The sequence below is a fragment of the Melanostigma gelatinosum genome (genome assembly GCF_949748355.1).
Source record: "Melanostigma gelatinosum genome assembly, chromosome: 13".
Lineage (NCBI taxonomy): Eukaryota > Metazoa > Chordata > Actinopteri > Perciformes > Zoarcidae > Melanostigma > Melanostigma gelatinosum.
Genome location: NC_136646.1, coordinates 9,972,438 through 9,986,253, shown reverse-complemented (window position 1 = coordinate 9,986,253; position 13,816 = coordinate 9,972,438). Strand labels below are relative to the sequence as shown.

General features: G+C 43.7%; 1 protein-coding gene across 5 annotated transcripts in view; it reads left to right on the top strand.

Moving 5' to 3' along the window:
• Positions 1–13,816, top strand: part of LOC306786827 (RNA binding protein fox-1 homolog 2-like) — a 44,251-nt gene that overhangs the window by 17,479 nt on the left and 12,956 nt on the right. For all 5 annotated transcript variants that reach the window (XR_013772510.1, XM_079281712.1, XM_079281711.1 and 2 more), the window contains 4 exons: positions 2,435–2,617; positions 3,245–3,406; positions 3,861–3,914; positions 4,199–4,291. Coding sequence is in view for 4 of the 5 variants with exons in the window: in XM_079281712.1 (XP_079137838.1) it covers positions 2,435–2,617; positions 3,245–3,406; positions 3,861–3,914; positions 4,199–4,291 (492 nt within the window). In the remaining variant the exon portion in view is untranslated. The remainder of the gene's footprint in view (positions 1–2,434; positions 2,618–3,244; positions 3,407–3,860; positions 3,915–4,198; positions 4,292–13,816) is intronic.

Below are 13,816 nucleotides of genomic sequence, written 5' to 3'. Positions count from 1 at the left end.
CCCCCCCCCCCCCCCCCAACTCCTCCTCTTCGTGCATGGAAAAACATTGTGTCTCAGGTAACACAACTGGTGTGTGTGTGTGTGCACCATATTGGATGGGTAGCTCCTGCTTCAGATGGTCCTCGTTATTTAGCAATATCGGACACGTTTCAGTCGATACTCGACCTCCTCTGTTTACCGATCGCATCTCTTGTCGTCTCCATACGGAGCCTGGCCTGTTTGAACGTATCGCAGAGTCGCCCAATTCTGTATCTTATCTCATTATGTCAAAGAATTCTCTCTGGAAAGTTTCGGACCAGATATAACTCTTAATAGAGCGCGTCATTATTTCCCATAATCCCCTTCCCCGTTAAGCCCCAGCCCCTGTTTCCATTACCCCCCCCCCTCTCCTTTTTGACTATATGATGCTGCCATTTTAGGGCAGTGCTGCTCCTCAGTCAGCGGGTCAGGAATGCCTGTGTGGACTTTAAGGAGGTGCTGTTCTCAGCTCTTAATCCACTGACCGCTTCCATTCGTCTGCCTGTTTATGAGTTCATCCATTAATCCAGTTCGTGATTGTTTCTGCTTCGTTAGCTCGAACTAACCTGCTGATGAAAAGATCTCACGAGCACAGTGCCGGTGTTCTGTAAACCTTTCGCAGCAGGAGCCTCAAAATGATAACCACTTAAAATTCTTCTTCACATGACCGATCAAGTTTTAAACATGCGGTGGAACACGTGTGTGTAAATGTGACCGGCAAACAGATCTGAAATACGAGACTGACTGCCGGTTTGGATCGATCGGTGCATCTCTAGTGGGAGCATCGTGTTGTGACGTCTGGTCCAGTTGTTTCAGGGAACCATTGAGATAGAATAAAGAAATGATGAACCGTGTGTTAAGATCTGACATCTCCGTTAATGAAATATGTCATTTCAGGGAGACCCGGTCACTGACGAGTCAAGTCAATTATATTTACACGCCGCGAAATCACAGATTGACCCCAAGGGGACCGTCTCTCCTTGACTCTCTCTCTCATGCTGTGCGGCTGAACGCATTGACGAGCACTCCTGTTAATACACGATCATCAAGTCATAAGCTTTAACCTTCTTGTTCTGTTGTCACCCTATTTCTTTCTAATTCTTGTGCTCCCTCTTCTTTCCCACTGCCGAGCATTTTCAGTGTGTGACTCAGCCCGGGGCCTGGATATGCCCATAGGACACACCCTTTAGTGGCTGAGCACAGGCTACTGCATGCTTATGAGCTCACATGCCCGAACAAGTGCACTTGAGGCGTTGATCATTCCTAGGCCGAGGCCTAACCAAATAAATGTTCCTTATTTTATCACTTGATACCGTAGCAGATGGGGAACACAATCGGCTTTCGTGCGCTCCTCCCCTAAACACGCATTCAGCCTCACTTTCCCACATTTTTTCCGTCCTTTTTTGTGTGTGGGGGGGGGGGGGGCAATAATGCGGTAGACACACTGCAGAAGAACAGTGAGCAGTCAGGCTATAGGACGAGAGCGCGGGGAGGGAGCTCGTTGGCTTTGCGGCACCTTACGGCTACTCCGTCGAATTAAAAAGGCTGTCTGGAGACCGAGCGTCTTGAGGCGTCGCCCGGCCCCGATCCAGCCCACGGCAGGGACCGGACCAGCGGTTAATGGTGTTTGAATGCCGAGTGTTATGCTGCCTGGCCTGGTGCAGCCTTCACGCCAAACACGCTCGCTTTATTTCAAGCTTTATTTATTTTACAGCTCATTGTGTAACTCGCTGTCTGTCCACTGTGTTTTGTGGAACTGACTCCAAGATGCACTTGAGTGTGTGAAACGATTGAAGCAAAGCAGCATTGCGGAGTCAACGCACACGCACACACACATGCACACATACAAGGTAAAGGTGTGTGTGTTGAGCAGCAGCAGCCATAAAGAATCTGTGGATGATCCTGCTGCTGATAGAGTTGTAACGGTGCAGAGAGGCTGAAGTCCCCGCTGATACACAGTTCATCTGAATTATAGATGGCCTCTAAAATAAATCCCCCCCCCCCCCAAAAAAAAAAATCCATGAGCAAGTGTTCGCACAATGCAGCAGTGGCTGTAAACACGTCACGGTTAGCGTGGCGCTGTAGTTGCTTATCTCCCCGCGTGTCCATCCATCCCATAAGCATCTCTGTATCTCACCCTGTGTATCCAGTTTTCTCTCTCTTAATAATAGATGTGTTTGCTGTAAATATTTCATGGTCGGCTGACTGAAAACTCATGCCTGTCAGAGATATGGAGGGAGAGGGTAGCAGGGAGGGAGGGAGTTGGGGGAGGGGCTGAGTGGTGAGGGAGGGAGAGAGAGTGTGACTATTAATAGGCAGGATTTTAACCCCCTCATTCTGCCTTCATCAGGATGCGACAAAGCAGTGCTTACAGTGTACATATGTTAACTTGTCTCCTCTTCTCTCCTCCCCCCAGGGCTCTCAGGATTCGACAGGAGGACAGGAGGGGTTGGTGGCCCCACCCTTTTCAGCGTTCCCCCCTCCACCCCCTCCTCAAAACGGGCTGCCAGGGACAGAGTTTGGCCCCGGGGCCATGTTTGGTGCTGGGGGCGCGGCAGACGTGGGGGCCGGTGCGAACGGAGCCACCTCCACCACCATCGTAAGCACAGCCTTTTACAAGTTTGTATCGTTATCTGTCACACGTGTGGGATGTTGAGGCGTTTTGCATTTTAGTTTGTTGTTCCTCATACCGTCTTGAATATGAAAAGTAACTGCACGATTTATGATATTCATTTTTATACACTTTTACTAAATACAATTTCAGACATTAACCCTGGTTTCTGCCTTTAGCTCCAAGGACGAACATGTAGCTCTACCACTACCATCCCGACTGGATTACCATTTTTTAAATTTTTTTTTTTTTTTTTTTTCAATGTAAAGACAAAATGTTGTCAAACTGTTCATGACCCAACCTATAAAAACCTTCCCATCAGCCCCAGCTGGACTTTGTGTGGAGGGCTAATTAGTCATTGTTAGCATGTTAACGAGCTAAACAAAGATGGAGAACATGGTATAAAATTATACCTGCTAAACATAAGCATGTTAGCATTGTCATTGTGAGCATATTAGCAAGTTTGACATTAGCATTTAGCTGAAAGCAATACATTGCTGGCCAGTAACCATGTATCCTTTAAGATGCAGTTGAGATCATAATGTTTATCAGAAGCCATTTTATCCCCTTTAACTCCACCCATCGCTCCCCCCCCCCCCCCCCCCCCCCCCTCAGGGAAAGACTGACGAGGTGCCCCAGGGTGAGGCGGGTGTACAATGCGGCACTGGAGGCGGAGGCTCTGTGGAAGATTTGGATGACAAAGGGACCCCCAAACGCCTCCACGTCTCAAACATCCCCTTCCGCTTCCGGGACCCTGACCTCAGGCAGATGTTTGGGGTAAGAAGCTGGGAATGTCATGGGCCTCGTTTTTATTTTTATTTTTTAACGGTGTTCAATAAATCAGTCTAGACACCCCGGGTCCACCACGGCGGGTCCACCACGGCAGGGCCAGCCCACGAGGGGACAAAATAGTCAAAACTATCAGAAAGGAAATAAACTCATGGGTGTGCTTGAAGGGGCAATTAGCTGCCATGTGTGTTTAAAATGTGGGACGAAGTGAGAGGAATAAGAGCAGAGCAGAGTTCAAGGCAAGAGGATAGAAGGAAACTCATTGAAAGCGAATGGGAAGTCGTCTTTTGTGTAATAGCGACACCTAGTGCTAGGCTGTTGTAACACCATGTGAGAAGCTTCTGATTTAGCAGTATCCTCAAAGACTGATATGTAAGGATCCAGTGACTGCTTTCTCTGCTTTTATATGTTTGCCAATTTCTTCCCTCAAATCTCTTTGCAGCAATATGGGAAGATTCTGGATGTAGAGATCATTTTCAACGAGAGGGGCTCTAAGGTAAGTGCACAGACGATGCCTGATTCGCCGCAATTCTTCCTTTACTGACAGTAATTCCCACATTGCATGCTTTTTTTTTTTTTTCTCTCTGCGAATGCGACACTTTGACATTGTATCAGTGCGCCACGTGGGGGATCTTTGTTACGAAACTCCAATTATCTCTTAAACAATGTCAGGGTGCACCCCGAGGTGTAAGGATGCACAGATGCTCCACGATCCCTGATGATGTGCCCTTTACTCACTCACTCACCGCCAACCTCTTTAACCTCTGCCGTGTCCCACAGGGTTTCGGCTTTGTGACATTCGAGACCAGCGCAGACGCAGAGAAAGCCCGGGAAAAGCTCCACGGCACATTGGTGGAAGGTCGTAAGATTGAGGTAATTTTCCTCTCTCTCTCTCGCTCTCTTCCCCCGTCTTCTCTTCTGTCTTCTCTCCGTACTCATAATTCTGCTTGATCACTGACTGCTAGCTCCCATCCTCCCTGTAGTGATATGCTCTGATGCAGCCCACTGGTATCCCACTCCCTGGTCCTCTCTGCAATATGTTCATTTTGAAATTTCCAAAAACTTGTTTGTATGGTGGGGGTGGGGGGGGGGGGGGGGTGCAAGAACACTACATACGGCATGCTGGGTACTTTTCCTCTGCAGCATATTCTCATTTTTTCACAGTAAGCTGTTGCACCTTTTTTTTTCTCCCTCGACTGATTCGCAACTCGTAGCCACGCGGATGTTACAACGTTTTCCGCAACATTGGAATGATGTTTGTGTACTTGGCACCGGAGGGCACGAGAGGAACGCAGTGAAAAGGATGATGCATGGCAGATTGTTGTCAGATGCTCTTATTTTCTTCCCTAGTGTAGAAATCCTTCTGTGTTCCCGTCTGCCGGTGCTGTGGCTAAGTGGTTGTGACAAGCGTCTGGCCTCCTGGTACAACAGAGGCATGCTGGGAAAACAAATCACAGCCACACTGATGCATGTTCACTCTCTGGGGTTCTTACAAAGATCTGTGCACTTGAGTTCTGATGTATGTTAAGTTTATTTCTTTTCAGGTTATTTATGTTGATTTAATTATACATGTTTTGGGTTTTTTTTTTTTACTGAAGCATGTGAGTTTTTGGAAGCAGTTTTTCTTTTAAATTTGGGGCGTCAATCAGCCAGTCGTCCATATTGGATCTTTGACCCACGTCGCTGTAAGCCGGGATTTCTGCATGGGCTTACTGTGGTGACTTCCTGTGGTGTGTGTGTGTGTGTGTGTGTGTGTGCGCGCGTGTCAGTTCCTGCATGATGGATGAGGCTGGCTGGGACCCCCTTTATAGTTCTGTACTCTCAGTTCTGCCGCAGTGTGGTGGAGAATGACAGACCGCCACCTGCACCCACCGGTACGACACACTCCCTCCGCCACCTTCAGCCAATCAGCAAGCTGAGCGGATACTGATGGAGCCCTGCATCAGTCTCCCCTTGTGTTCAATCAACAGCCTGTGTTGTCACTGGCATCGCCGTAACCTGATTCTCTGTTTCTCTCTCCCTCCTCCCTCCTCCCCCCCACCCCCACACACACGTTTTGCATGATGCCAGTCAGCCGTATTAATCAGCGAGCAGTCGGTCTCTGTTTTGGGTCGTCACTCTGCATGTACTCTGTCGTGCTCCGGTAGTGGTGTCGGGCTGTAGCGAGTCGTGCATCAGGCTGCATGGCGGGCCGGCTACAGGAGTCCGTAGAGTCTCTCTCTCTGTGTGTCTGTCTGTGGTGCATGGGCTCGAGGAGGCAAAAGGCTGGCGCAGGACGAGTCGTGGATACGTGTTTGCACATTATTTTCAACCTGAGGAGAGAGCGCCAGACTTTTTCTTTTCAGAGGCAACGCCATCTGGCAGCTCTCCTCTCCTGCAGATGTTACTCTGGCTTCGACTGGTCGTATCATTTCAGAGTTTGTTGAATTATTAGTTGTTGTTTTTTTCGAGATGAATATGGCAGAAAAATAACGACTGTAATCTGCACAATAATTCATGAACTCTGAAGTATCGGCCTACTGTATACAGCGGTTACACATGAATACTTCACTATTACTGTGTGTGACTGTGCGGTTCACTGCTATCCACCGGCATGAGTTGGGTTGACGTAGGCTGCATGGTTGGTATTTTAATGTGGCGATGTGGAGCTGAGGCAGAACCGCAGACAGCTGGATGTGTGTTTGTTCTTTTCTCGCATGTTTATGCTCTGCGGCCGTTCGTTGAACTAGTTTTGGTGAAGGGGACTGTTCACTTGTTCGGTTGGCATGAAATCCGTTGCACCTGGGTGCCTCCTAGTCTTGCTCCACTCACTGAGGGGGGAAAAACTAAAAAAAGGCTGATTATTGGAGTTCTTAATTTTACGTACGTTTTGATTGAATGATTTAAAAAAGAAAAAAAAAAAAAGGTTTGCTGTACTTAACTGGAGTGCTGGCGTTTGGTATTCTTTGTGCATGCCAATGGGAGTCGGTTAGTAGCTCTTCTCATAGCTTAGCGGCCCCGTTAGCATGCATGTGTTGCAGCCTGTAGGAACCAGAAAGAGAATTGTTGTGCTTAAAGTTGTACTGTACTTCTCTTCGTCTGGAATAAAACTCTGCGCTTTGAAGAAGTCAGTTCCCTGTGTGCTTCCACTGTATCCATGTAAGTGGCCCAACTACGATTCACTTTGTCTCTTCCTGCTTCTCTGTGATCCCATCTCATCACCATTCGTTCTCTGTGTGTGTGTGTGTGTGTGTGTGTGCGTATATATGTGTGTGTGTGTGTGTATATATATATATATATATGTGTGTGTGTGTGTATATATATATATATGTGTGTGTATATATGTGTGTGTGTGTGTGTATATATATATATATATATGTGTGTGTATATATATATGTGTGTGTATATATATATGTGTGTGTATATATATATATATATATGTGTGTGTGTATATATATATATATATATATGTGTGTGTGTGTGTAGTGGCCATTTGTCGGCTAAATCAAACTTAAACAAATAATAATCAAACGCCACTGATGCACCGTGGTCGGTATCTTTACGCAGCCAGAAGAGAGTCAAATGTCCAAGCAGGATTCAATTTTAGTGTGTTTATTAAATAAATCAAATAAAACAAGCAAACAAACTAATTAACAAACTCCTGTCGTGCTGTCTCTCCTGTCCTGTGTAGCTGGTAAAAACTATACGCCCACCCCGGTGCATGCTGGTCCTACCTTTCTACTTGTTTAAATAGCAACAGGTGCCCACAGTAATTACCCAAAAAATAATAGAAACAAACAAATTACTATTAAAGAGAAAAATAATCTTAACATATGAAACATCTACAATAATTAAACAATACTACTTATAAATGAAATAACAAAATACAATATCAAATAAATAGCTCCAACATTCCGGCCCCTAATTGTGCATAATATCACAATTATTATTCTCAAACGAGCTATTCCTATAATAAACATGACCTAAAGTTAATCTTCTTCTTGACTCCTACAACAAAAAGAAAGATTAGAGAGAGAGAAAATAGAGGTCGAGAAAACATCAGTCCATGATGTTTAGTCTGCTGCTTCCAAAAGCAGACAGAGCTTCGTCACCGGCCTCTCCAGAATGCTGGTCCTGGTTTGAAGTCGCACAGACCGCACCAGCCCCTTTGTATCTGTTCTTGCCTCCAAAACTTTTCCCATCATCCAAGATCCTCTTGGAGCTGTGGAGTCCGCAACAAGGACAATGTCTCCAGCAGTGAGGCTTCTTCTTGGCCTTGTCCACTTTTGTCTCTCTTGCATTATAGGCAGGTACTCAGAGATCCATCTCTTCCAGAAGAGTTCAGCCATGTACTGTACTTGCTTCCACCTTTTCTTGATGTATAGATCACTTTGAATGAATAGTCCTGGTGGCATGATTGGTTTGCCCTTTAACATTAGAATGTGGTTTGGTGTGAGAGCTTCAAGGTCATCTGGGTCATCTGAGACTTTTGTGATAGGTCTGTCATTTAGAATTGCTTCAACCTCACAGAAAATAGTCTGGAGCCCTTCATCGTCCAGAATTTGCTGTTGCAGAACTGAGGTGAGAACACCTTTCACTGAACGAATCAGGCGCTCCCAGATGCCGCCTTGATGGGAAGCTGCTGGGGTGTTAAAGTTCCATTTTATGCCATCCTGGACCAAAGCCCTTTGAATTTTGTCATGATTCAGAACAGCCAGACTTTCCTTCAGCTCCCGGTTGGCTCCAACAAAGTTTGTGCCATTATCCGACCTGATAGTGGAGACTGCACCTCGTCTACAGATGAACCTTCGTACTGCATTTATACAGGAGTCTGTGTCTAGTGTATATGCCACTTCCAAATGCACAGCACGACTGGTTAGACAGGTGAAAAGCACTCCATATCTCTTCAGAAGACTTCTTCCTCTTTTAACATTGATGGGCCCAAAATAGTCAACTCCAACATTTGTAAAAGGAGCTTTATCAGGCAACACTCTCTCCTCCGGCAAGTCTGCCATCTTCTGTTCACCAAGCTTTCCTCTGTTGCGTCTACAAACAACACAGTCAGATATGACTTTCCTGGCAGCGGAATTTGCATTGATGATCCAGTACTTTTGCCGTGACCTTGACAGCATGTGATTTCTTCCAGCATGTCCCAGCTGATGATGGATATGGCGCAAAATCAGCGTGGATACATGCAGGTCTTTGGACAAAATAACTGGATGTTTGGATTCTGCTGGCAGTGCTGCTTTACTCAGCCGACCACCAACTCTGAGAATTTCATCATCCATTACTGGGTCTAGTTTGTACAGCGGACTTTCTTTGTGGATGTTTTTAAAGCATCCTTTCAGTGAGGCAATTTCAGCTTTGAACTTGTGTCGTTGTACATATTGAATGATTGACTGCTCTGCCTTAGCAAGATCTTCAGGTGTTATTCTTTGTCCTTTGAGTGTGGCTTTAAAGCTTTGAACTTTTCTTTCCACTTCATGCTCCCGATTCTTCAGATCGTCCTTTCTGAGGCCTGCAGAAGCACAAAACTCCTTTCTCTTCTGTCCCAATAACAAGAGACGTTCCTTGACCTTCAGAAACCAAGCCACAGATGTTTTTAGTCTAGTCCAAGATGAAAAATAGTAGATCAGGTGGTTGGTGGCATTTTCCAAATCCTTGATGATAGCATTTACCATTAAGTCCCTTTTGACCTCTGGGTCATCTGCAGAAATCACATCAAGATTCCCATCAAGTTTAGGCCACTCCTTCTTTGACTGATAGAGAAACTCAGGTCCACTTATCCATCTCCTGCCTTTCAGGAAATCCTCAGCTCTCATTCCTCTTGATGCTTCATCTGCTGGATTATCCTTGGAACCCACATATCTCCACTGATCTACATCTGCTGCTTCTCTGATGAAAGAGGTTCTGTTTGCCACAAAAGTGTGGAATCGTCTGGTTTCACTAGAGATATACTTAAGGACTGTTGTGCTGTCCGTCCAGAAGACTGACTTCTCCAGCTTGAGTTGCAACTCCTTCCGAAGCATTTTATCCACACGAACTGCAAGAACTGCGGCTGTGAGTTCCAGTCGAGGAATTGTGGTCTGCTTTAGTGGGGCAACTCTGGCCTTTCCCAAGAGAAATGCAACATGTACTTTATCATCAGTTTCCAATCTCACGTAAGACACAGTTCCATAGCCAACTTGACTGGCATCAGAAAAGTGGTGAAGTTGTGCTGTAGCAGGTTCTCCAAAGTCTCTGGGCTTAATACAGCGGTCCACTTTGAACTCAGACATCCTTTGCAGGTCCTCAAGCCAATTAGACCATTGTTCAGCGAAAGAGTGGGAAATAGTGTCATCCCAACCCAAGTTTCTCCTACAAAGCTCCTGCAGTAACAGCTTGGCTGGCATGCTGAATGGGGCTAGAAATCCCAAAGGGTCATAAAGTGAGCTGACCACTGACAAAATGCCTCTTCTGGTGTTTGGCTGTTGTTGTAGTGATGTCCTGAACTTGAACTTGTCAGTTTCAATGCACCACTCTAGTCCTAGTGCTCGCTCCATTGGAAGTTGGTCTGTATCCAAATCCAGTTCCACCATTTCTTTTGGTCTTTTGTCCTCAGCGATTGACAGCAGCACTGTGCGGCTGTTGCTGATCCATCTTGAAAGATTGAATCCTCCTTTATGACAGAGCGCATTCAAATCTTTGATTATTTGCAGTGCCTCCTCCTCTGACGCCATGGATTTCAGGCAGTCATCCACATAAAAATTATGTTTGACTGTATTTGTCACTTCTGGAGGGAAATGTTGGACATTATCATCTGCAGTTCTCCTCAAAGCATAATTTGCACAACTTGGTGAGGATACAGCTCCAAACAGATGTACTTTCATCCGATACTCCAGTGGAGACTGCGCAGTGTCACCATCAGACCACCAGAGGAAGCGGAGAAAGTTGATGTGCTTTTCTGAGACACGAACTTGATGAAACATGGCTTGGATGTCGGCCATTACTGCAACGGGCTCTTGCCTAAATCGGACGAGGACTCCAATAAGAGTGTTAGTGAGATCAGGTCCCTGCAAGAGCTGGCAGTTCAGTGATGTCCCTTTAAAAGTTGCTCCACAATCAAAAACAACTCTTAGTTTGCCTTTTCTGGGATGATAGACTCCATGATGAGGGATATACCACACCTTTCCATCACTTTGTTCGAGTTGATCAGCAGGTACCATCTCAGCATATCCTTGAGTTATCATGTTGTTTAGGAATGCGGTATATTCCTCCTTAAATGGAACATTCTTGACAAATTTTCTTTTCCTGTGTAGCTGGTAAAAACTATACGCCCACCCCGGTGCATGCTGGTCCTACCTTTCTACTTGTTTAAATAGCAACAGGTGCCCACAGTAATTACCCAAAAAATAATAGAAACAAACAAATTACTATTAAAGAGAAAAATAATCTTAACATATGAAACATCTACAATAATTAAACAATACTACTTATAAATGAAATAACAAAATACAATATCAAATAAATAGCTCCAACATTCCAGCCCCTTTCCAACTTTTCCTCCTGAGCTTCGATTAGATGTTTCCTTTTTAGAGCAGCAACGCGCTCCATCAGAGCTGCCTTGTCAGCCTCAGCTCTAATGCGTGCAGATGATGTTGATGAAATCCGTGATAGCTGGGAATGTGTCTTTACAGAGTTCATCTTTACACTTAACACATTAGAAGCACTATCTTCAGGGTTTATTTCATCTGCAACACCTTGGTGGTCGAGAGAATCTTTACATGGCTGCACATATGGGTAACCCATTTCAGACAGCCAGCCTTTTACCCTTTCAGTGAAGTCATAGAACATTGTCATTTTTTCTTTGAAGTACAGATTTTGCCTTGTAACTTCATCTTGAGGTAAAGGTAAGCTCACAAAAGATGTATGCATGTCATTTGCATCTTGGTAACACTTGATGAATGTAAAAAGCTCAGCATTCACTGAATTTACATTTTTATTGCAAGTCATTAAATCACTTATGTTTCTCAAACACTTTTTGGCTTGTTTGCATTGTGCGGTCCTCTTTTGCTGGTACATTTCCGTGTAGAACTCCAAGCCTTTAGAAGTCATTTTAATGTCTCTTCTTGCTGACGGCCTTTCAACATCCGTCGCCTGAACGTCAGACATTTTGAACACTTCTTCCAAACTGCTTGTCACACATCAATCAAATCCGTCGGACGTGAATGCAGGTAAAGTGCAGCAACAAACAGTAAAGGCGCTTACAGGCCGCTCCTCCAATTCACCACACACACACACTGAAGTCGGGCTTTTTAATGAATGAAAGCCGCCGATAGTGGTGCGCGGGTGTTGCGCAATGTCCATTTGTAGCGATTCAACGCAGTCAGGCTTAAACATCCAGAAGCACGTACATCACTGTGAATACAGACTTTTAAACTCCACTCGTTTCACCGTCTTCCTATACGGCAGTCTTATCACGTACCCGTTTCTTCTGAGATGTTTCAGCGCTGTGTTGATCCGGTCCAAAGCAGTTGTCCCGCTGATATTGAATCCAAGAGTGATGAATGAAACAATCCTCTTTGATCATCCATACGAAATCCAAAAACGATCCAACCCGTTGTGGCTGTGGTGGGATCGGTCCTTTGAGTCCAAGAGCTAAGCTTTTACTTTAGTCCAAGGGCGTAGTTTTTACTTTATGTAGTGGCCATTTGTCGGCTAAATCAAACTTAAACAAATAATAATCAAACGCCACTGATGCACCGTGGTCGGTATCTTTACGCAGCCAGAAGAGAGTCAAATGTCCAAGCAGGATTCAATTTTAGTGTGTTTATTAAATAAATCAAATAAAACAAGCAAACAAACTAATTAACAAACTCCTGTCGTGCTGTCTCTCCTGTCCTGTGTAGCTGGTAAAAACTATACGCCCACCCCGGTGCATGCTGGTCCTACCTTTCTACTTGTTTAAATAGCAACAGGTGCCCACAGTAATTACCCAAAAAATAATAGAAACAAACAAATTACTATTAAAGAGAAAAATAATCTTAACATATGAAACATCTACAATAATTAAACAATACTACTTATAAATGAAATAACAAAATACAATATCAAATAAATAGCTCCAACAGTGTGTATATATATATATATATGTGTGTGTATATATATATGTGTGTGTATATATATATATATATATGTGTGTGTGTATATATATATATATATATATATATATATGTGTGTGTATATATATATATATGTGTGTGTATATATATATGTGTGTGTGTATATATATATGTGTGTGTGTATATATATATGTGTGTGTGTATATATATATGTGTGTGTGTATATATATATATATATGTGTGTGTATATATATATATATGTGTCTATATATATATGTGTCTATATATATATGTGTGTGTATATATATATATATATATGTGTCTATATATGTATATATATATATGTGTGTGTGTATATATATATATATATGTGTGTGTATATATATATATGTGTGTGTATATATATATATATATATATATATATGTGTGTGTATATATATATATATATATATATGTGTGTGTATATATATATATATATATATATGTGTGTGTATATATATATATATATATATGTGTGTGTATATATATATATATATATGTGTGTGTATATATATATATATATGTGTGTGTATATATATATATATATGTGTGTGTGTATATATATATGTGTGTGTGTATATATATATGTGTGTGTGTGTATATATATATATGTGTGTGTATATATATATATATATATGTGTGTGTATATATATATGTGTGTATATATGTATATATACATGCCAGGTTCACGATGTTGCATTAAAAGGGACATTTTCTATTTTCCCCGGGACACTGGGACGCGGTTAATCTTGAGCCCTGATCCCCGGTATCTACGGTACCGGTACAAAATAGTCCGGTAAGATTTTGAGAATCGTATGAGAAAGTCGTGACATCCCTACTGGCTGATTCCAACCAGAATAGTTTCGTTTTATCTGGGAATGAATCCGACAGACTCCCGTTCACTAACTCCTGCTGTGAGGTTGCGTGTCTGTGGTTGATCTGTGTGGCTTGAGTGTTACAGGAAGTGACTGCTCCTCCGCAGCGCAGAGTTTTAGTCAGACATTTGAACACAACAGAGCAGAAAAGCTGAGGTGTGTGTCACACGTGCCGCAGCTCTGCATGCAAGCGGAGGGGGGGGGGGGCTGCTACTGAGTAAAGAGTGTAATCACCAGTGCATGGATGAGTGCCATGAAAAGGATGAGAAGAAGATGTGCCTGTGGTTTTGCATGCCTGACACAATCTCACCACACACACACTCCTCAACTAGACACAGCTGGCCTTCAGCTCACATAAACCATAAACAGTCTGAACCTGTCGGATGATTATATTCAGTCGCGTT